Genomic DNA, 25,156 nt, shown 5'->3' on the forward strand with positions numbered 1-25,156 from the left:
ATTTCTAGCGAGGTGATAGTACCATATCAACTGTGCTGTTTGAAATATGTTGTTTAAATACTTAGACACCTCAAAACTAGTCTTTTTGTTGTTTCTGTATTTTCTGTGTTTTGTTTCTGTTACACTTTATCCCTCCCTCTCTTCCATTTTTAATCTTTACTCTTTGATAATGCATTTTCCCCCTGATTCTTTCTTGCTATTCTCTCTCTCTCTCTCTCTCTCTCTCTCTCTCTCTCTCTCTCTCTCTCTCTCTCTCTCTCCTTCCCTCCATCTTTCACTATTTCTCTTAATCATTGCTTGCTCTTGCTCTCTCTCTCTTTCTCTCCCACCCCTTTGGTTTCTATGTCCCTCCCCTCCCCCACTTCTTTCTTCTCCTCTAACCCTTTGCTCTCCTCTCTTTTTCTCCCTCTCCCTCTCTTTCCTGTCTCTCTCTCCCCTCCCCTCTTGTTCTCTGTATCCCCTCCCCTCTCTCTCTTTCTTGCTCTCTCTCCATTTGCTCTCCTTCTTTCCGTCTCTCTCTATTTGCTCTCTTGCTCTACCTCCCTCCCTCTCTCTCTCCTCACTGGTGAAGCCTTTTCTTCTCCTCCCTCATCCGTCCATTTTCTCTTCTTCCTGAATCCCCCTCTCTCTCAGCCATTTTCTCCAGAGGTGTAACCAGAAATATTCTACACCTACTACTAAATATTAATAATAATGATAATGCTGATCTTGTTTAAATATTGCCACATTGTTTGCTTGACTAAAGCCTTCATTCAGTTCTACAAGTTGCATGTGAATACAGATGCAATCCATTAAGAGAGAATCAGCAATAGTGTAACTAATAAATATAATAAGGTTGTCAAAATGAAACACTTTGTACATGTCTAGTTAGTGGTAGTTACTTTGTATTTTGATTGTCCCTGCTGGATTTAAGCTGTAGCTGTACATAGTATTTCTTTGTATGTGTAAAAGTGAAAGGTGAGACATCAGCTGATAACTGTCCATGCTTAGTGCACACTTAATACAGGTGGCACAGTGAAAGTGTGGAAATTCTGCATGTGCGCACACACATTGAACAATGTCCTTCCCTGCAATCTTTTCATCACCACATCTACCTATCCTTTTCATCTTTCTTAATCCTTTTTCTTTTAATATTTTGCTCATAATGATATGTCTTTATGTTATTTCCTCACTCACTCATTCACTCTCCCTTTTTCCCCCTACACCCCCCTCGCCCTGAATTTTGTCTTTCTCTCCTTTCCCTTTCATTCTTTGTCTCTGCTCCTCTCACTCTAGTACTAGGGTGTTTATAATATTTTGGACATACTGGTCATATAACAGTGTTTTTATGTTAGTATTACAAATGTGTCTGTGTGTGTGAGGCAGAGAGAGAGAGAATGAAAAAGAATGAAAGAATGCCTCTATGCTAGAGGGGCACTGAGAGTGTGTGTGTGTGTGTGTGTGTGTGTGTGTGTGTGTGTGTGTGTGTGTGTGTGTGTGTGTGCGTGTGCGTCTGCGTTCTTGCGCCAGAAAGAGGTAGAGAGAGATGGGGGAGGGGAAGAGAAGGGGGGAGAGAGAGAGAGAGACAGAGAGAGAGAGAGAGAGAGAGAGAGAGAGAGCAAAATTAGAGCAAGCACATAGGAGAGAGAGTCTGACAGAAGGGGAGGGGAGAGAGGAAAAAAAGCTCACAGAAAGAACAGAGAGGGAGAACAACAACACACAGAAAAGAGAGAGAGGGAGTATGTGTGTTTGTGTGTTGTTAGAGCCAGTGTAGCTACAGACAGCAGTAGAGTGTGAAGAGCAGGACGGCCAGAAGGTGACTGTGAACCTCTGCTTCAGGATGAGATCTTTGAAACATCTCAAACCCCAAACCAAGAAGAATGTGGTGAGTTCCTTTTTGCACGTAGGAACCCCTCAAAGAGCATAATCTGGCTGTGTATGTGTGCTCTTTTTTGTGTAATGTGAAGAATTGTTCTCTTGGAAGACACTGAATTGACCTATTTCAATGACAGAATTACAGGCACTATGTTGTTTAAAAAAAGAAGTATTTTAATATGTTTGGTTCAACAGTCTGTGTTTTTGTGTTCTTCACCATCTAATCTACTTTCTCTTATAATGCTTCATTTTGTATTTCATTTTGTCTTTTTCCCTCCCTTTTTGTGTGTTTCTATTTGTCTTTCTCTCTCTCTGTCTCTCCTTTTCTCTCTCTCTCACCCACTCTCCCTCACTCAGTGCTGCCCCTCCCTCTCCCTATCTGTTTCTCTCACTCGCTCACTCTGCCCCCCCATTCTCTCTATCATTTCTGCACTCTGTTGCTCTTCCTTTCTTGCACTTTTTCCATCTTCATAATTTTTGCTCTCTTTCACTGTCATTTTCCCTATTTAATTTTACCTAATTACCTACCTTGAACTTTTCACAAAATTTGCAAAAGGTGTTAATAATGTTTGAGATCATTCTTAAGTTCTTAAATGTGAAGACAGTCGGAATATAAAAAGCAAGGAATGCAAATACTTCGTACAGGACTCAGGAGGAGTTAGCAGGTATTTTGGCAATGAAAAGGTTAACATATTGGCAAAAAGGATATATATCTCTTTATATTCTCGTTTTCTGTAACAAAGTGCAGTGGAGTTCAGTTGAACTAGGTCTTAATCTTCAATTCTGTTATTCATATACACTATATGGACAAAAGTATTGGGACACTCTTAATCATTGAATTCAGCTGTTTTATTCAATCCCATTGCCACAGCTGTATAAAATCAAGCACCTAGCCATGCAGTCTAGCTTTACAGACATTTGTGAAAGAACTGGTCATTCTAAAGAGCTGAATTAGATTATGGTACTGTAATAGGATGCCACCATTGCAACAAGTCAGATCAAAATTGTCTCTCGTAGTTATTCCATGATCAACTGTAAACTGTATTATTAAAAATTGGAAGCTTTCATGAACCACAGCAACTTGACCATAAAGTGGACCAGACCAGGTAAAGTTGCAGAGCGGGGTCACCTAGTGCTGAGGCGCATAGTGCATAAAAATTGCCAGTGCCCTGCTGACTCAAAAAGTTCCAAACTCCCTCTGGCAATTACATTAACACAAAAACTGCAGCTGGAGCTTTGTGACATTGGTTTCCGTGGCCAGAGCAGCTGCATGCAACTTTATATTACCAAGCACAATACCAAGCATCAGATGGAGTGGTGTTAAGAACACTGCCACTGGATTGTGGAGCAGTGGAAACTTATTCTGTGAAGTGACAAATCACGTTTCTCTCTGGAAGTCTGATGGATGAGTCGGGAGAATGTTACTTGCCTGACTGCATTGTGCCAACTGTAAAGTGTGGTGGATGAAAGATAATGCTTTGGGGTTGTTGGTCTAGGCACTTGAGTCCCAGTGAAGGGACTTCTCAATGCTTCAGCACACCAAGACATTTTGGACAATTCTATACTTCCAACTTTGTGGGAACAGTTTGGGGAAGGCCCTTTATTGTTTCAGCATGACTGAGCCCCAGTGCACAAAGCAAGGCCAATAAAATCATGGTTGGGTGAAGTTGGTGTGGAAGAACTTGACTGGCCCGCACAGAGCCCTAACCTCAGTACCATCGAAAACCTGTGGGGTGAACTAGAACAAAGAGTGCGAACCAGCCCCGCTCATCCAACATCAGTGTTGGACTTCACAAATGTTCTTCTGGAAGATATTCCCAGAGACACATTCCCAAATCTTGTAGAAAGCCCTCCCAGAAAAGTGGAAGCTGTTATAGTTGAAAAGAGGGTGACTAACCTGATGTAACCTAATGCGGTTAAATGCTAGTGTATTATTTGGTGGTAAATAATAAAGTTAAAGTACTGTTAATCTCAGTCATTTCATGAGATTAGTGCCAAATGGACATGAAAGTAGTAATTTGCATTTATGATTAAACTATGTAATAAAAATGAATTAGCACAATTCTTTTTACAGGTTTAAGCTAAGGCTATGCTTACTATAAATATATATATGTATACATATGAAGTGTTTTGCTCCAAAATGTGTTACAGACCACTTTTTAATAATATATGCCCTTGGAGTAGTGGTACGTAATCAAGAGCAATAATTTAAGGTAGTGTAGGACCTGGTTTCACACCGTTAATGTGAGTTAAATATTCAGCAAACACTGAAATCCAGCATGTTTGCTCTCATGTGAATTTTGTTTTGAACATGTTTGTGTGTGTATGTTGCAGGAGGAGAAGACCCAGCGGCTGGTCAGATGTTACTCTGAGGCTATGCACCAGCAAATGGATGTGGGGACACAGACAGACCCTGTAGTGGTATTGTCTCTGGCACAGGCTGCTGTACTGGGTCTCATATCCCAGAATGAGGTCTTTGGTGCCACCATTGCACCTAATGGTTTCTACACTGGAGATCCCAAAGAGTCACCTGCTCCACCTAGTGAGCGGATGGACTATGAGTATGCGGAGCAGCTCATTGGTGCTAACGGTGACTACTTAGGCGTGAATCTCGGTGAGGACAACCACATGCATCCAAGTTGTGCTGAACGAAGGTGGCAGGGGCCATCTGAGAATGGCAAGACCCCCACAGGGCACCTAGATGCAGGTTCACATGTCAAAGGTGAGTCTGTAACCCCAGGGCTCCCATCCTGCAACCACATGATGAACAGCATGATACCTAGAGAGAGCATGCAGATGATGGATCCCTCTGGCTACCGGGTTGCCCCCAAACCTCATGCTAACAATTGCTGTGCCACCTGCGTCCGGGAGATCAAGAGCACACACCCACCATCTGACCACCACACTCATTCTCACCCTCACTCTCACCCACATGCAGCTCATGAGGTTCCCCCCCGCGACAGAAACCACACACAGGAGAAGGGAGGAGTTGACGAGGTCCCAGAGGAAGGGGATGATGGAAGGATGGGGAAAGCCGGAGGTGGAGGGGAAGAGATCAGCAGCTACTTCCAGGCTAGTGAGGTTGGCTATGAGGGTGGTGATATGGACGGGGTAGGGGACTTTGATGAGAGCAGCCAGGGCATGTTTTGGGGTGAGCATGTGGACGGGGAAGCACCGAGGGGGCGCCGTATCGACCGTTTGGACATCAACATCCAGATTAATGAGTCATATTGCGTGGATGTGGGTGAGGGCTTGAAGCGCTGGAAATGCCGTATGTGTGAAAAGTCTTACACCTCCAAGTACAACCTAGTTACACACATACTAGGTCACAATGGCATCAAGCCACATGCCTGTCCACATTGTGGCAAGCTCTTCAAGCAGCCTAGCCACCTGCAGACACACCTCCTGACACACCAGGGCACTCGACCACACAAGTGCACTGTCTGCAAGAAGGGTTTTACCCAGACGAGCCACCTAAAACGGCACATGCTACAACACTCAGACGTGAAGCCCTACAGTTGCCGCTTCTGCCGCCGCGGCTTTGCCTACCCCAGTGAGCTGCGAGCCCATGAGGTCAAGCATGAACGTGGCCGCTGCCATGTCTGTTCGCATTGTGCCATGGAGTTCCCAACCTATGCCCACCTCAAGCGTCACCAGGTCAGCCACCAAGGACCAGCTACTTTCCAGTGTGGCCAGTGCAGTAAGGCCTTTGCCTACCGCAGTCAGCTACAAAATCACATGCTGAAACACCAGACCCAGCGCACCTTTTCTTGCAGCCAGTGCGGCCTGCAGTTCCTGCAGCTACACCAACTCCGCCAACATTCGCTCACGCACAAAGTGCTCAAGCCTCAGGCACGTGCCTCCAAGGTACAGAAAGGCTATGTTATTATGTGTGTTTGTGTGTCTTTATGAATCTGTGTGTATTACCAAATAACGTCCAGCTATATTCCATTTTAAGCATGGGAGCTCATAAGCAGGTCCCACCTTCAGTCTGTAGTGGAAAATGAACTGCATCAAGATAATTAGACATTTTACACAATGCTTAGATCTTCTAAGTTGCCACTTTTGAGCACTTGAGCAAGGCATTTAAACCTCTTTGCTCCAGGTGATCTGTACCATGGGTGATTCAACGCTCTGACCCCAGCTATTTTAAGCTGGGATATGCAAAGAAAGTAATTGTACTGTATAAATTGTAGTGTATAAATATAATGACAAATATGTGCAAATAGGCAAGCGGTGATGAGCGGGTCCAAGCACTCATACGCCCAAGTAGCCCTAACTGGAAACTGTGTAAAAGTTGTTCATAGAAAGGAAACAAGCATGGCAAGTCAGAATTTATGAAAAGTCCAAAATTTGTCAAGATTGTCCATGAGAATGAGAGAATGAAGCTAATCATTGGTGAGTTTTAGCTGTTTTTGCTCATCTGCAGTCCAGAAGGATTTGTTAGCTTGTGGTGGCCATATTGTTTAAGGATATTCAAATGTTTGATAATTATCGCAGAATCCTCTCTTCTGTAATAATAATATATGTAATAATAATGTGACACTAGTGTTACAAGGATCAGTGAAGAATTCAGAGACTAGTTTGCAAAAGGTTTTGCACATTATGCAAATTAGCTAAACATATGAAGAAGAAATGGAATGTTTTTGTGATCTGACATTTTAAGAATGTCCCAAACATTAAGTGCAAAAAAGAATTTCAGGTCTAGGCCACTTGGATCTTAAGTTAAAGCAACAAATTTGTTGAAAACTCATATCATTTGGAAATGCACCCCCGTATGGCCAACTGGAAGAATTTTTATTTTTATGTTGAAGGGTGTATGATGACCTATACATACTCTTACAAATATGTATAAAGTTTTGTGATAATCAGAAAAGGCATTTCCAGTTCCTTAAGTCAAATATGTTCTAATCCAGAAGGGTTTGTTGGTTTATGGCAGCCATATTGTTAATACATAGCAAAGTTTTTTTTGATAATGATTGAGGATCAGTCTCTGCTGAATCATTTGATACCAATTTGATGAAAATTTGGCAAAAATCCAGAGACTAGTTTGCAAGAATAGGTTTGTCACATTTACACCAAATAGGCAACCTTGGTGAAAAGCAAAACAAATTTAATCCAAAATATCCTAAATGAGTGCAATTTCTGACATAACATGCAATTACAAAGTTATTCAGATTTTTGCAGATATTTGTGTTTTTGAGTCCCCCTAAAGGTGTATCTGGACCAAACTTTGCAGACCCCATCTCTTTTGGAATTTATATAAAGCCATGAAGTTTAGAGAAGATCAGACAAAAGACTGTTGACTTACAGCAAATCAAGCTAGCAGTGCCATGGTCGCAGTGATAAATTGATAGAGCAACACCAGGTTGGGTGGAAAAATTCCAAATTTTATTGATAATTATTTACCTAGAGATTCTAGGGAATATTTCTAGACCAATTTCAAAAGGTTTGCATCAAAAGCCAGAGACTAGTTTGCAAAGCTTGGTTTTCAAAGAGTTCATTATTACTAAAAAACTATGCATTTTTGAAATGTAATTGTAAATGCAAATTTGTTTTCCACACTGTTCTACATTTGACTCATATAGACATTTGGACGAATTTGTAATTATGTCTTAATAACATACAATAATTTAGTGATTTTAATGACGCCCCCCCCATGGCCAAATCTGTTGAAATTTGACTGGTTGTTAGAAAGTGGCCATATAGAGACACCATTCAAGTTTCATGACGATTAGTCAATGATAAACCTGTCAAAGGCCTGCTGAATGCTGATTGGCTGATGGCGGCCATAAATGTCAATGTATCAAATTGGCCTTCAAGATTTACTTATAGTACGTGAAGTAGATGATGCCTGCCAAGTTTCAGCTTGATCGGATGCACGGATGCTGAGGAACAGTTAATTGGCAATTGCCCCGCCCCTAATGACATATGCCCACCAAAATTAAAAGGCATCCACACAATCCTGTCTAGAATAAGCTTCTGAAGTTGCAATGTTTTCGATAAAGCATTCTCGAGTTAGAGTCTTAAATGACTTTTGAGTTTTGTCAGAAGTGCTAATTAGCATATGGCACCCATATTGTTTGCAAATATCAAGATATTTTTGATAATTACTGATAATCAGACTCTTCTGAGTTTTCTGATACCAGAAAATTGAGGATTGAGTGAAAATTGTAGGACTAGTTCACAAAAGTAGGTTTTGCATATTATGCATATTAGCAAAAAATCTAAGTGGGCGGAGCTAAATGGTACCATTGGCAAAGTTGTTTAGCTTGACCCAAGGAATGAGGCACAAAACGAATTTTGTCTGTGCACATCTCAGTTCAGGAGTTATGAAACAAAACGTGTTTTGGTGCTCTATAGCGCCCCCTTTGGCCTTTTTGCTGCCTGGCGAGATGCATACAAACTACACCTACCCACCAAGTTTGGGGTCTGGATGCCTTACAGTCTCTTCTCCACAACATGTTTTTCAGGAGAGAAAGAATAATAAGAATCTGAGCAAATACAATAGGGTCCTACGCACATGTGTGCTTGGACCCTAATTATGGTACTTAATTTCTAGAAGGACTTAAAACTACATGTTGTAACATTGCTGTAATAAATTTGATTGCATTCAGCCATTATTGAGGTCTGGTAGTGATGCCTGATGATTAGTTCAGTATAACAAACACTAATCTAATGCATCCCCATAGGTATTTAATTGTGCTCCATCACTTAGAGAACAATAGTTGGGCATTATATGAAGAGAAAGCATCTGTTTCTGTTGATACTGCTTTCTGTGGAAACTGTACAAGCTCTTTGTGAGCACCCTAATGGTTTTCTATGTTTTTTCCACTTTTTTGACATTGTTAGTTTAATCTTAGATCAGACAAGACTTAATTACATTTAGACAGGGAAAGCTCAAAATGCCTGCGCATTTTTATACAATTCAGTAACACTGATGTACTGATCACAATTTTTGACTGTAGAACATAATGTACTGTGGGCTTTAGAGTGAAATTTTGTTAGTCTGCACGACTTTCGAACTGAATTGATTAAAGCACACAATTTTTGTTTAAAATGTTTTTATTTAAAAAATGGGAGGTGGTCTCCATGTACCTCATTAAATTACACCAACAGCCTAAGAGCAAAAAAGTAATTGCCCTATTTGTTGCAAAATGTGTCAGTTTACCGAACAGTTACTGAACAATCACTTCAACCAACTGCCTCCTCCAGGTACTAAAGAGGTTTATGTTCCCATGGAGAAATATTAGTTCACTCCTTCATGCAGAGTTCAGAATTGTTTTGATTCAGTGAGTGTTTTTTTAATGAACTGCAATCTTTAGATCTTGCCACATCATCTCAGAGTTTTCTACAAGAACAAAATCCACTTTCATTTTGTGGGCAAATGGACTTGCCCTTGTGCTCTAAAATTTTCCAGTGCTTAGCAGAATATGTAAACCCTTTTGCAGTGAGATGTCACCATGCTTGACTGTTGGTTTGATTCTGCCTTATGAATAAAGTGTTTTGGTTTTTACCCGTCATAATGTGAAACATTGATAAGAAAGCTGGCTTATAATAGAAAATTTTCAGGAGTCATGTTTTGGCTAACTTGAAATTACAGTTCATGTTTTCCCTAGTCCACATGTGGTTTCTATTTTGCTACTGTGCCATAATTTCATGTTCAGAGTTGGGTCAAACAGCCAAGAAAAATAGGAATGACCTAATGACCATGGCCTTTTGTACTCTCCATAATTTCTAGGGTTGCACTGATACTGTACCAAGATTGCAGCTAGGGCTGGGCAATAAAATGATAACTGTAATTATCGCAATCTAACGTTCCTCGATAGAACAATAAGAAATGTTCGATACATTTTCAGTATAATACACCATTCTCACACTTTCACGTTGTAGCAAAAGCCAAGGTGACGTTTTGAACTGCAAGATAGGGACACTACTCTGCTGTCGGCAGGAGCACGCACTTCCAAGATTTTTGACATGAATAGAATGAGAGGGCGATGAGTAAAATGAATCGCAAAATGTACTTTAGCAACGTTTGAAGCGTGGAGTTATACATTGCCTGTTTGAGTGGAGTGACTGGCAATCTGTTCTCCTGTGACAAAGTTTGAGTGACGTAACAGTACTGTCCTAAAGTGAACTCACCTCTTTCCGTACATCCTAACAAGCTTACATCCCCACAACTAATGCGCTCTTACAGTGCTCGAACAGTCATATTTAAGTATTAGTACATTCCCAAGCAATGAAAGTGAAAGAAAGAAGTGGGTTCATGCAAGTTACAGCCCTCATTTAAAAAAAAAGTAAACTGAGGAAGCTGTGAAGTGTTGGAAAGCGGGAGAATGCTCTTTCCAGGCCAGCTGTTTGTAGCAGCTGGCTAACTTGAAGCAGTGCTCCGTTACTCGGACAACACGCCAAATTGATGATACTGTAGATCAGACAAGACACAAAAGCACCGCTTTCAGTTTAAACGTACCTAAAATGAGGATGTTTGTGTGGGGTTGACATATTGCAGTTCACCCCTCAAACTACTATAGAGAAATCCAGTAGTCTGCTAGCAGGTGTTTGAACACTGTGATATGCTCTAACATGGATGCAGTAAGGTAGTGTGATCCTTCACTGACCTACCGATCCAGCTAATGTCTGCTATTCGTACTAAGTTGACGTTGAGAAACCAAACAGTTTAGCAATGTTATTGGCCACTTGTTTAGCATTTGTAATGGGAAAGCCTAGCACTCGTGACCAGACAGCTAAAAATAATGTTTTTCTCCCTTAAATTATGACTTACTGAAGTTATGGCTGTGCTTTCCCAGCTGATGAAAACAGATAATCAGAAACTTTCTCCCACTGTCCCATGACAGATTTGTGAAATGTTCCAAGCATTTATGAAATGTGTGGCAAGCATTTGTCATGTTCTGAGCATAAAGGACAGTTTAAAACAGCAATTAACCATTCAGGAGCAAAAACCAGCCTTTAAACTTATGACAATATGAATTTTGTTTATCATGATAACATTTTTGGCCATATCGCCTGGCTCTAATTGCAGCTGATACTACCAGTAGATCTTTACCTGAATAGCTGTGCCAGGCTTCTGTCAGTAATAAGTTATCTCCCACTGACTGTGCTTACATGCAAAGATTTTTGCCAATTCGATTAAGTACATTCTGGTTACAGATTAAGATTGAGATATTTATATGCACACTCTATTAATAATCTGATAGAAAATCTTCGTTTACATGCTCAATTCAAGTAATCCAATTTAAGATTACCACTTAGAGTAAACATTACCATGACAGCGAACAGCACATGAGATCCAGTCAGTTTGAGATGAATTTTCAGTTGGCACGCTTGAGTTTTTAATTACTTTAAAAATATGGCAGACTCAGGAAAACATGCTTTACGTGTACTTATTAAAGAAGGGCAAGAGGAAGGCGTCTTGTTCTGAGACTCATAAGCCCATCCCACTGCTGTTTTTTAAAGCTCAGAGCATAAACTTTGTCTCCTCTGCAGACTAGTTTCTGCTCCTGCCATGTTGAACATTATAAACTATTTCCAAAGCTGGTATATGAGTTTTCTGCTTTTGCTTGACGCGAACACACATGCGTACAACGCACTTACACATTCTGATTGGAAATGTAATCAGATACAGGTGTTTACATGGCTATTATTCTTCTATTTAACTGATTATTTACAGGATTACCCACCTCGTTCAATCGGATAGAAATTGGATTCCAAATGGCCTCAATCTTGAAGTGTATACATGGATGCATTCTGTTCCGATTGAGCTATCAGTTGGATTATTAACGGATTATTAGGCTGCATGTGAACTGGTTGCATGGCTTCTGTCTGGTTAGAGAGAGAGATGGAAAGAACCAGTATCTCAGGGTAATGAAAGCCTTTAGTATAAACAGCCTGCTAGAAGGGTTGAGAGCCCACCTGAAAGTGGTCCTCCTTTGGTCATATGTGTCATACAGCACTATGGTTTTGGGGCCTGTGCTTGATTTAAGCCAAGAAATCAGCTGAAAACATCAGGTGCTAACAGTGTTAATGATTGTAAGAGTTGTGTGAGTGTATGGCACAAGCGTATTGAAAAATCTGGACAGGAAATAACATTCACATCCGTGCCAAGCCAGAGAAGCTACTGCATGCTTGTATACGTAGGTAAACCACAGGTTTATCTGTGGTGTGTGTGTAGGTTTAGCTATTTTGTGTGTGTGTGTGTGTGTGTGTGTGTGTATGTGTGTGTGTGTGTGTGCGTGTGTATGCAATGCATTCAGAATCTTCAGACCCTTTAACTTTTTTCACATTTTGTGTTGCGGCCTTGTGCTAAAATAAACAATATTCAAGTTTCCCTTCCCATCAATCTGCACTCAATAGCCCATAATGTCAAAGTAAAAATGGAATTTCAGAAATATTTGCAAATTTATTAAAAAGGAAAAACTAAAAATGTGCATGGACCTAAGTATTCAGACCCTTTGCTATGACGTGTAAAATTTTTTACTTCATCATATTTGATGTGTTTCTACACCTTGATTGGAGTCCAGCTGTCATAAAGTTGATTTGGCATTGGACACACACCTGATTGGATATACACCTGTCCATATAAGGTCTCACAGCTGAAAATGCATATCAGAGTGAAAAACAAGCCATGAAGAGGAAAGAACTCCCGGTGAAGCTCAGAGACAGGATGTGTGGAGAAGACTACAAAAAATATCTGCTTCACTGAAAGTTCCCAAGAGCACAGTGGCCTCCATAATTCTTCAATGGAAGAAGTTTGGAACAACCAGGACTCACCACCCCACCAAACTAAGTAATGAGAGGTGACCAAGAACCCAGTGGTCACTCTGGCTCCAAAGATCCTTTGTGCAGATGGGAGAAACTCCCAGAAGGTCAACCATTGTTGCAGCACTCACCCAATCTGAGCTTTAAGGCAGAGTGGCCAGGCAGAATCTTCTCCTCAGTAAGAGACACATGAAACCAACCTGGAAGTTGTGGGAAAAAAAACATCTAAAGGACTCTTAGACTGGGAGAAACAAGATTCTCTGGTCTGATGAAACCAAGATTGAACTTTATGGCCTTAATTCTAAGCATCCTTTCTGAAGGACACCGGGCACTGCTGATTACCTGCCCAATACTATCCCTACAGTGAAGTGTGGTGGTGGCAGCATCATGCTGTGGGGTTGTTTTTCAGCAGCTAGGACAGGGAGACTGTTTAGGGTTGAGGGAAAGCTGAATCGAGCAAAGATAGATAATTTATTGATCCCGGAGGAAATTTAGCAGCCTGTAGCAGACACACAACACAGTCCAGTAATAGTAATAAGTGTGTAGACATATAACAAGAATAAATATTCCACATATACCACATGAGATTCAGATTCAGTCCTCCTTTCTCTCCACCCTTCTCTGCTGGCCCCCCTGAAAGAGTTGAAGAGCCTGTTCGCTCTGAGGACAAAGGATCTCTTAAATCTGTTGGTTAAGCAGCTCTGTGACAGCAAACTGCCACTAAACATGCTCCTACTGTCCATGGTGATGGTGTTCAGTGGGTGTCCATCATCCTCCATAATGGAGAGCACTTTGTGTAATGTCCTTCTCTCAGCCACTTTGACCACAGTAGAGTCCAGTACCGCAGCGACCACTGAGCCCGCTCGCCTGACCAGCTTGTCCAGTCGCATTTCGTCTCTCCTTTTCATGCTTCCTTCACAGCATAAAAAAGACAGCTGGTAACCATGGTCTGATAAAACATCTGCAGGAGCTTCCTACAGATGTTAAAGGACCTCAGCCTCCTCAGGAAGTAGAGCTTGCTTTGACCCTTCCTGTACAGGATGTCTGTGTTGGCTGACCAGTCCAACCTATCGTCCAGCTGCAGTCCGAGATATCTGTAGGTCATTACCCTCTCCACTTTAACCCCCTCAGAGACTGGCTGTGTTGGTGGCCTAACCCTGCAAAAGTCCGCTACCATCTCTTTGGTCTTGGTAGTGTTCAGAAGCAGGTTGTTACCACGGCACCACTCCACAAAGTGCTTCACCAGGGTCTTGTACTCCTCCTCCTGCCCTCCCCTTACACAAGCCACAATGGGAGTGTCATCAGAAAACTTCTGCATGTGGCATGTCTAAGAGTTGTACTGAATGTCTGAGGTGTTCAGTGTGAAGAGAAAGGTGGAAAGTACAGTCCTTTGTGGTGCTCCTGTGCTGCTGATCACAGTCTCTGATGACCACAGCATGACATACTGAGGTCTGCCAGTGAGGTAGTCAGTAATCCATTAGACCAGATGTGGATCCACTTGCATGTTAACCAGCTTGTCTCTCAGTTGGAGGGGCTGAATGGTATTAAAGGCACTGGAAAAATCAAAGAGCATGACTCTTACAGCGCAACCACACGTGTCCATATAAGAGTGGGCTTGATGGAGGAGGTATAGCATGGCATCTTCCACTCCCACTTTCTCCCTGTAGGCGAACTAAGTGTCAAACCTGGGCTCTGAGAAGGTGTAGAAGAAGGTGCTCCAGTGTCTTCATGACATGGGATGTTAAAGCAACAGGCCTGAAGGGTCGTCCCCCCTTGGATACTGGAATGAGGCATGATATCTTCCAAAGTGTGGGAACCAACCCCCCCCCCCACCGCGCAGACTCAGATTGAAGATGTGCTGTAGGGGTGCCCCCAGCTCAGCAGCACAGGACCTAAGGAATCTAGGACATACTTTGTCCGGACCAGCTGTGAAGATGTGCGGGGCGGGGGTGGGGGTGTAGTGGTGCTGCAGATCAGATCTGATGAGTTGATGTGTGAAGAGAGGGTAAAGGGAGCAATGATGTCTGTGCCTTCAGCCTTCGGGAGGGTGGCATGAATATCAAAAGGAGCAGATGAGGTGTTGATGTCCAGGCAGGCAGAGACTGAAGTGACAGCTGAGCTGAGAAAAGGGAGGGTGTGGAGGTGACTGCTAGACATAAAGGCACTGTGGAGATCTGAACAGGGCAGTCAAACTGATTATAGAAGATTTTGAACTCATCGGCTCTCTCTGCGGCACCGTCTAATACACTGTCCATCCTCTGCTTACAGCCTGTAATGGTCTTCATACCATCCCATACCTCCCTCATGTTATTCTCCCTTAACTTCTGCTCCACCTTCATCCTGTACGACTCCTTGGCCTCTCGCAATTGGACTTTGAGCTCCCTCTGTACACTCCTAAGCTCCTCCTGGTTGTTGTCTTTTATAACGCTTTCTTTTTCAGCAGACATTTGACATCGCTGGTTATCCAGGGCTTGTGTTAGCAAAGCAGCATACAGTTTTCACAGGAACAACAATGTGCATGCAGAAGTTCATGCAGTCTGTTATGCAGTGTGTAATCCCCTCAATGTCCTCCCCGTATGGCTCCTTCAGTACACTCTCTTCCGCCGACTCAATCCCTGAGAGCTGCTTCGGCTTCAGGAGACCATTTCCTGAAGGCCAGTGTGGTTACAGGCTGTCTCCGGACACAGGGTTTGTACTGAGGCTGCAGGTAGACCAGGTGGTGGTCAAGTTTTCCCAGAGGGGGCAGGGGTGTGGCGATATATGCATCCTTCACATTGGCGTAAAGGAGATCAATTGTCCTGTTCTTCCTAGTGGGGCAGTCTACATACTGTTAAAAAGGTGTGAGCATTGAGTCCAGTGTAATGTGATTAAAATCACCTGAGATGGCAAGGAAAGCCTCAGGGTGCTGGGTCTGCAGTCTCGTGATGGTAGCATGTATGACGTCACACAGCATCCGCACGAGGAGGAATGTAAACACAAACGGCGATGACGTGTGACAGCTCCCTAGTAGGCACATAATAGGGACAAAGACTTCCTGCCATCAGTTCAATATCCCCACAGCAGATTGTCTCCTTCACAGTCACATGTCCTGGGTTACACCATCTGATGTTAACAAAGAGCATAGGTCCCCCAACTTTGCTTTTGCTGCTCAGTTTAGCGTCTCTGTCCACTGTCACGGTGGTGAAGCCGGGAATGTCCACATTAGCATCGGGAATGTTGCCGGTTAGCCACGTTTCCATGAGACATAAAAGACTACATTACCAGTATAACTGCTGATTACGAACCAGTGTTCGTCTGTCTTGTTGGCCAAAGAGTTCACATTCCCCATCACCACTGAATGAATAGATGGTTTGTACCTCCAGCGTTTCTCCATGAACTTAGCCTTTAGCTTAGCACCAGCTCCCCTGGAATGGGGTGCGTTGTGCTGGTGTGACCCTTTGTTCGGAGTGCTAGCAGCTCTTCTCGTGTGTAAACTAAGTTATTTCTGCCCATATGCATGAAAACAGGCTACATGTCCTTCGTACATACAAAAACTGACACTAAAAAGCAAAATATGCATACAGAGAAAAAGAAAAAGTATGAAAAAAGTGCAAAAACAGTACACAAAACATGGAGCTACTGGAAAGGCTACCACTCACAGCGGCAGTAAGTACAGAGATATTCTTAATGAAAACCTGATCCAGAGTGCGCGGGACCTCAGACTGGGCCAAAGGATAACCTTCCAACAAAAGAGCAACCCTAAGCATGCAGCCAGTATAACACAGGAGTGTCTTAGGGACAAATCTGTGAATGTCCTTGAGTGGCCCAGAGTCCTGACCTAAACCTGATCAAACTTCTCTGGAAAGACCTGAACATAACTGCACAGACGGTCCCATCCGACCTGACAGAGCTTGAGAGGATCTACAGCAAATAGCCGAAAAACCCAAATCCAGGTGTGCAAACCTTTTGGCATCATACCAAAGAAGAAGTACAGATTAACGGGTGTAAACACTTATGTCAATGCAACATTTTCCTTTTCAATAAATTTCTAGATTTTAAATTTCTTTTTGTCATTATGGGGTAAGTACAGATTGATGGGGGGAAAAAAAAGGCCGCGACATAACAAAAGGTAAAAAAATGAAAAGATTTTGCAAATTCATAATATGTTTGTGTGTATATACAGTGGTGTGAAAAAGTGTTTGCCCCTTCCTCATTTCCTGTTTTTTTGCATGTTTGTCACACTTAAGTGTTTCGGAACATCAAACCAATTTAAACAATAGTCAAGGACAACACAAGTAAACACAAAATGCAATTTGTAAATGAAGGTGTTTATTATTAAAGGAGAAAAAAAATCCAAACCATCATGGCCCTGTGTGAAAAAGTGATTGCCCCCTAAACCTAATAACTGGTTCGGCCACCCTTAGCAGCAACAACTGCAACCAAGCGTTTGCGATAACTTGCAATGAGTCTTTTACAGCGTTCTGGAGGAATTTTGGCCCACTCATCTTTGCAGAATTGTTCTAATTCAGTTACATTAGAGGATTTTCGAGCATGAACGGCCTTTTTAAGGTCATACCACAACATCTCAATAGGATTCAGGTCAGGACTTTGGCTAGGCCTCTCCAAAGTCTTCATTTTGTTTTTCTTCAGCCATTCAGTGGTGGACTTGCTGGTGTGTTTAGGATCATTGTCCTGCTGCAGAACCCAAGTTCGTTTCAGCTTGAGTTTATGAACAGATGGTCGGACATTCTCCTTCAGGATCTTTTGGTAGACAGCAGAATTCATAGTTCCATTTATCACAGCAAGTCTTCCAGGTCCTGACGCAGCAAAACAGCCCCAGACCATCACACTACCACCACCATATTTTACTGTTGGTATAATGTTCTTTTTCTGAAATGCAGTGTTCCTTTTACGCCAGATGTAATGGGACACACACCTTCCAAAGAGTTCCACTTTTGTCTCATCGGTCCACAGAATGTTTTCCCAAAAGTGTTGGGGATCATCAAGATGTGTTTTGGAAAAATTGAGACGAGCTTTAATGTTCTTTTTGCTCAGCAGTGGTTTTCTTCTTGGAACTCTGCCATGCAGGCCATTTTTGCCCAGTCTTTTTCTGATGGTGGAGGCATGAACGCTGACCTTAACTGAGGCAAGTGAGGCCTGCAGTTCTTTGGACGTTGTTGTGGGGTCTTTTGTGACCTCTTGGATGAGTCGTCGCTGCGCTCTTGGGGTAATTTTGGGCGGCCGGCCACTCCTGGGAAGGTTCACCACTGTTCCATGTCTTCGCCATTTGTGGATAATGGCTCTCATTGTGGTTCGCTGGATTCCCAAAGCTTTGGAAATGGCTTTATAACCCTTTCCAGACTGATAGATCTCAATTACTTTCTTTCTCAATTGTTCCTGAATTTCTTTGGATCTCGGCATGATGTGTAGCTTTTAAGGATCTTTTGGTGGACTTTACTGTGTCAGGCAGCTCCTATTTAAGTGATGTCTTGATTGAGAACAGGTGTGGCAATAATCAGGCCTGGGTGTGGCTAGAGAAATTGAACTCAGGTCTTAAAAACCACAGTTATAGTATGTTTTAACGATGGGGGCAATCACTTTTTCACACAGGGCCATGATGGTTTGGATTTTTTTTCTCCTTTAATAATAAACACCTTCATTTACAAATTGCATTTTGTGTTTACTTGTGTTGTCCTTGACTATTGTTTAAATTGGTTTGATGTTCCGAAACACTTATGTGTGACAAACATGCAAAAAAACAGGAAATGAGGAAGGGGGCAAACACTTTTTCACACCACTGTAAGTATATATAAATATATATACAACCTCATTAACCAAATGCAATGCAATGATATGCAAATAATGTAAAACATTTTTAAAGGAAAATACTACAAAGACAACATATCATATGTTGAAATTGAGAAATTTAGTTTTTTTTTTTTTTAATTTGCCCATTTTGAATTTGATGCCAATATCATGTTCCAGAAAAGTTGGGATGGGGTATGTTTACCTCTGTGTTTCATCACCTCTTCTTTTAACAACTCTCTAAGCATTTGGGACCTGAGGAGATCAACTGGTATAGTATTGAAGATGTTTTGCCATTCTTGTTTTATATATGATTTCAGCTGGTCAACATTTAATAATACGTCAAATGTTTTCAGAGGACTCCTGTTTATATATGATTTTTGGTCTTGTCCCTTACATACAGAGATTTCTCCAGATTCTCTGAATCTTTTGATGCTATTTTGTACTGTAGATGATAAATTATAGACAGACACCCCCCCACACACATACACACACCTTTAAAAATATGGTTTACATGATTTGCACATCACTGCATTCTGTTTTACATTCTGCACAGCATCCCAACTTTTTTTGGAAATGGGGTTGTATTTAAAAGATCAGGGCTCATAAGCTACATTAGTTAGTGGCTGATGCTTAAGGATCAGTTATTAGAAGGTAAATAAGTGGTATCGGTGTATCCCTAACAATTTCAAGAATTAATTTGTTATTTTAACCAGATGGTCTACCTTAATTCTCAGGCTTTCTCCAAATGGGTGTGCAGTTCACAAATATGCGCTCTGACTGGCTGTTGTGCTGACATTATGATTAATCCTTTGTCCTGTATCCAGTGTTTATTGTGTTTTGATTTAAATTAGATGAGCACAAATGACAAATATTTTTATATACGTTTATACGTTTAATATCCTATGCTTATGGTCATTAATGAGGAAACCTTTATGATATTGCAGGTGGTAGACCCTAAATATAAAAAAAGGTGTGCCATTAGGTCATTTTATTGTAAGGGTCCAAATCAGTGATTTAGGATAGCTGATGTTAAAATTACTCTTTTTTACCACTAGCAACTTACATAATCACTTACAGATTAGTTTGCTAGTGAAAGTAATTACTATTTTCACACTTCATTGCATGTTTAATTACAGCAGGTGATTGCTAGCTGATGTAACACAATTGGCGCTTAGTGTTTTCATCCAAGCACGTTCAATAAAAAGCAGTCGCCCTCCTAGCGCTGATGGTATCGTGTGATTGGGGGAGTAATAACTAGTGGGTGGAATTGGATATGACTAAACTGGAATTGGGCAATGACTAAAGAAATGTTAAATGAAGCAAAAAGAACATCTGTTTTAGATTATTTAATGTAGACACCCTGCTCACTGGCATTCTCTCAATTAGCTATTAACAGGGTCAAGTTTAGTTCAGAACAGTAGTTTTAGATGTTAAAATTTTATTTTGAAAATAAATATGGAAATATATATGCTTAATGAATTGAAATTTTACACGCTGAGGCAGATGCATTTAAGGTTTTAATATTATGAAAAGATGATTAGGTTTTCCCAAACTTTTGACTGGACATCCAAACTGGATATAGAATTAGAATTGCTATATTACTAGGTTGTATCATTATTGTACTGGGGATAGCCTTTCGTTACATCTTTTTTGTTCTCTCCCTACCTAACTCTCATTTGTCACTTCATTCGCTTTTCTTTTTTCTTAATCGCCACCTTTCTTCATTCCTCACTCCTTGTACTCACACTCTTACCCTTACTAAGGAAAACTTCACTTCTGTTTCATCTTTCATATCAGTCACATTTGTCTGGGTAAAAAAGCATTGTAGCATATTGAGTACAAGAAACATATGTAAACGGTGGTTTGCTAATGGATTGCTCATGCCAAAAAACAGGTAATCATTGTTATAAGCATAATTAATAACTAATATATAATAAGCATAATTTATAATCAGTCACTGGTCTGAGCTTAACCTCATATCCTATGCTTTTAGGCATTAAATTTCAATCCTATGATATACAGTAATTACATAGAAAACATTGTAAACTTAGTTCTTGGGTTCTAGGCCTTTAAATGGTTAAATCAAGGTCTGATAACACTGAGATCTGATTGGTGTTTCTTCCTGTTGATCACCAGGGAATGAAGGGATTCAAGTGTGATGTATGTGCTCGAGAGTTCACATTGTCTGCAAACTTGAAGAGACATATGCTGATCCATGCCAGTGTCCGGCCCTTCCAGTGTCACGTCTGCTTTAAGTCCTTTGTCCAAAAGCAGACCCTCAAAACCCACATGATCGTCCACCTTCCTGTGAAACCTTTCAAGTGCAAGGTCAGACTCCAGAAGACACAACCTCCCAAATCAAACTGAAGTTATGTAAACAAACATCAATTATGACACTGTTTGACTCCAACTCACTTAGAATCAGTTGCTTCAGCTTTGAAGCATATGGTAAATACACAACTATTTCCAAGTAACATTGCTCATTTCTTTTGTAGTATTTGGCAGAGGTGCATATATATCATAGCTTGTTGCTCTTTAGCCGTAGGTCCTTAGCTCTAGGTCCTTAGTTCTTAGGTAAAAAAATCAAGCCAGAATCTTATACATCACTTGTTCATTTTTAAGTTTGTCAAATTGTGTCTTACAGGTCTGTGGGAAATCATTTAACCGAATGTACAACCTCCTGGGTCACATGCATCTGCATGCTGGCAGCAAACCCTTCAAGTGTGCATACTGCTCTAGCCGATTCAACCTGAAGGGCAACCTCAGCCGACACATGAAGGTCAAACATGGCATGGATGTCTCCCCCGATGGACAAGGTGAACAAGATCTAAGAAAGAATTTTCAACCACAAGTTTCATTTAAGAATTTGGTTTTATGTTTGCTTTTTTCATTTGTTTGTCAGATGCTCCCCCAGATCTGGAACCTCATGAGGACTATGAGGAGGAAAACTTCAACTTTGCCACTCCCGAACATATGGATAATAATGATGCTCCTAATCTCACCAAGCTCTCTGAGGTGGCCATCCAGGAGCTGGACTACTATAACTTTGGAAAGGATGTGTCTAGCTACAACACGCCCTGAACACTATTTGAACTGGGCTCAAGTTGAAGTACTGTTGATTAACAGATGACCTGGGCTGGCTCTTATCAAGAAGAGGCTGACTGAGTTGTTCCTCCATGAGAATGAAGACTTACATTTTAGGATTGATGGGAAGGTGACTCACTCTCATGGTGTAACTACTCTGCTCCTTTTTCATAAAAACAGACTTTGCTAAGAGTCTCTTGAAAAGTTACAGAGTCTGAGTCTTTTTGAAAGTTCACCCGTGTACTTCAGTACGTTGTAGATTATTATGACTACATACAAAACAGACACTAGATAATCAACTGTAGATGTGTTTATAAACACTCACTCTGGCAAAACATCTGTAATTCGGCAGGAAGCATGTTGCGGGTGTATGCCACCTTGTGGCCTTCATTTCTGCAGAACATCCCAGCATACTTAAGAATCAGCCGAACTAATCACTTAAATTGCCACAACCATCAGCAAACATTAACATTGCCTTCACTTATAAATGCTCATATAAATGCACCAGAAGACTCTTAGGTGATAAAAGTAATAATAATGTACTGTATATAAATATATACACACACTAGGCCAATTGTCTGCTCAGCAGAGCAGTGTAGTATGGTGTATGAATGGAATTCTGTCTGAGTATGTTGTAGTGAGTGTGGATATTTACAAACTTGGGAATGGATATTTTGGCCCCCGTACCAAAGCTACTGCTCACTGTGTGGCACACAACTATGTGCCACTCACCCTAAAGCTCCATTAATGTCTCCAGAACTTAACTTCCTCAGAAATCTTTGGTTTAACAACCACATATTTTGTGAAGAATAATTGTTCCTTTATATTGATTTCCTATTTATTTTGCACTTTTGATGAAAATATCCTTTAAGAAAAACCTCATTTCATGACTGACATTGCGAGCCCTGGTAATTCCCTCTCGAAGGAAATGGGTCTGTGTCACAACCTGTGTATGCTGTTCCCTAAGGCAAAGTTGAAAGTGTGTAGGTTCTTTAAATAAACCATTTTTGAAGTGCAATCATTTCGTTACTGTTTACTTAACAGCATACATTTCTTCCAGCATGTTCAGTTCGTAATACTTTTACAATGCTTTAAACCGAGTTGAACAATTGGTATTTTAAATGAAAACAAGAATAGGTGAGTTTTCCTGTGTTTGTCAAGCATGTGTGTACAGTACAGAATATTGGAAAGTACAGAATATTTAAAACATTATGTACAGGGTGGCAAATTAGCATGCAGTCCACCCAATTGTAGCAATGTCAATGTTAACAGCCACTCTTTGAAAGTATGTTAATACTACTACTACTAATAGGATAATTAGGGGAAGAAGTCATCCCTATATTTGCTTCAAGCTAACAGGCAATCATTAATGTTTAACCCAAGACAGCACATAAAAGCTTTGAATATTCAATTTGTAGAATATAGAAACAATTTATTTTCTCCACAATAACTCAACTTGTCCATAAGGGGTAGCTGTTGGCATTTAAGTAGCTTTTGTGTGCATTGTAGACCTCTGAGGTAGTGTCAACTTTCCATAGTTGGTGGCATGTTCATAAAAGCAATTCTGAGTATAAACTGTTTTTGCTCTATGCTAGAATTGATGCCTTTTATTGAGCCACTGACTGACTAACACTCACTGACAACACGTCAAATTGTTGCCTGAAACATGCAACAGATGGTGCTTTTCAACATAAATTTTTGCCCTCATAGCCCTACCGATTTAAAGCTAACAAATAATTGTAGAAAGCAAATACATAATCACTACGACAGATCATGGGTCTTGCAAAAATTTAATGGGTGAAATAATACAGCAGTGAGCAACTGTATTCATGTGTGACTTCAGTAGAACTTTTTCATCTTACTGTATAAGCAGCTTTACTTAGCTATTTTTTAACTTCCGGGTGAAGATACAGTCACCAACAAGTTCATGACCAGAATGTAACCAAAATATACTTTGATGTGCAATATTACATTTGTTTGCCAGTGTTACATTAGCTGGCTTGAAAAGTATAATTCTAATGTTAGCACCATTCACTTGTATGCTAGCAAGGGGCTTTTGCTCCCTGCTTGATTCTGAGAAAATGTAGACATTTGTGGGAGAGTTTGAGTAAATAGAATCACGTTAGGGCCTGTCCACATGCATCTGGATACTTCTGAAAATTTTCTTTTTCTGTGTTTCGGCCTCCTGTCCACATAAACATAGTGGTAAAACCATTGAAAATGCTCTGCTTGATGGACATTTGAGAATACTGTCTTCAGTATGTTTTGTGGACAAGTTTTTAAATGGCAGCTGTACCTCAGTTACTACTGAATTTCACTCAGCCATTTCAGATTTAACATTATTTACACATCCCACTGGAATACAGGCTGATTTGAAAAGATTAATCTGATTTCAAAATTATTTATTTCACTTTTAAATCATTACAGAATAATGCAGCAAATTGTAAATGGTTTAAGTGAGCATTAAGCTTAGATTATGTAATTTTACAAGTGCTCAATATGAACCTCCTCCAGCTACAGATAGTCAGATTGCTTAGTACAAGGCAACAAAATGAGCATAGACATAACATATAAAATATACGTTAAACTATAAACTATAAACTTTATATATCATAAACTATATGATAAAGGATGTACACGATATACACAATTACAAATTTTATGAAGAAATATACATATAGCCTGGGGCACAAACTGATTCATTAGGTCTCTAGTGTTTGAATTATTCTGTTTAGTACTGTAACTAATTACTATGAGTTAGAAAAACTTGTACAATCGTGTATGAGACAACTTATCCTTTTAGAATTATTAACTGAACCATCTGATTGAATGATCAGAATGTCAACCACAGATTTCCCTAGTTTGATGGGTTAGGGTGATGGACTAGAGAGAGGAGGAGGAGGAGGAGAGAGAAAGATGGTGGGAAAAATGAGAGGAGACAGCAACAAGAAAAACGAAAATAAAAGTTTAGCAGTGAGCTGTAGCTTTTTTCAAATTCTTTTGTTTTAGAGCTTTAGCGGAAGACTGAGTGAAGTAACTCCCTCTGAAGAGACAAGCACATCAAATTTATTTGTATAGCGCTTTCTACAACTGATGCTGTCACAAAGCAGCTTCACAGAATTCCCATAAAGACAAAGTTTTAACATGAACGTAAAAACCCACCGGTGAGCAAGAAACCTTGGGAGGAACCAAGGCTCACAAGGGGGACCTATCCTCCTCCTCAAATTACCAACAAAGTTATACTACTAATATTAATAATAGTAGTATTAGTAATAGTAATAGCTAGGAGTCCATCAATGTAGGGTGGGCAGCTAGTCCAAGGCAGGTTGCGGTAGCTGCAGCGTGGGCAGCTGGTCTAAAGCAGGTAGCAGGAGAGCTCGACAGTCAGTCATCCACCAGTGTACAGCCGGACAGGTGGGCGGTCGTTTACTCGGAAAAAGGCAGGGAGATGGAATAAGTTTTGTTCTGTTTGGGTGTGAGTAAGACAGAGAATGTGAACATTTCCAGAGTGTGGCTAACGACTCTGGCAGATGTGACTGTAACAGCTTAACTGAAAGGCGAGAACCAGGACACACAGACACGAGAGCACTCTGAAACAGTTTGGCATCCTTCCGCTCCACTGTCCACAAACCTGAGTGACCACGTGTGAGCAGCT

At 40.9% G+C, this 25,156-nt stretch overlaps 1 protein-coding gene across 1 annotated transcript; it reads left to right on the forward strand.

Moving 5' to 3' along the window:
- Window positions 1-1,656: 1,656 nt before the first annotated feature.
- Window positions 1,657-22,519, forward strand: LOC108444484 (zinc finger protein 710-like). Its single transcript, XM_017725684.2, is given in 6 exon segments — window positions 1,657-1,864; window positions 4,189-5,721; window positions 20,554-20,745; window positions 21,062-21,233; window positions 21,320-21,430; window positions 21,433-22,519. Coding segments are annotated over 6 exon segments (2,082 nt in total). The 5' UTR covers window positions 1,657-1,819; the 3' UTR covers window positions 21,462-22,519.
- Window positions 22,520-25,156: the final 2,637 nt, after the last annotated feature.

Source organism: Pygocentrus nattereri, chromosome 15 (genome assembly GCF_015220715.1).
Source record: "Pygocentrus nattereri isolate fPygNat1 chromosome 15, fPygNat1.pri, whole genome shotgun sequence".
NCBI lineage: Eukaryota > Metazoa > Chordata > Actinopteri > Characiformes > Serrasalmidae > Pygocentrus > Pygocentrus nattereri.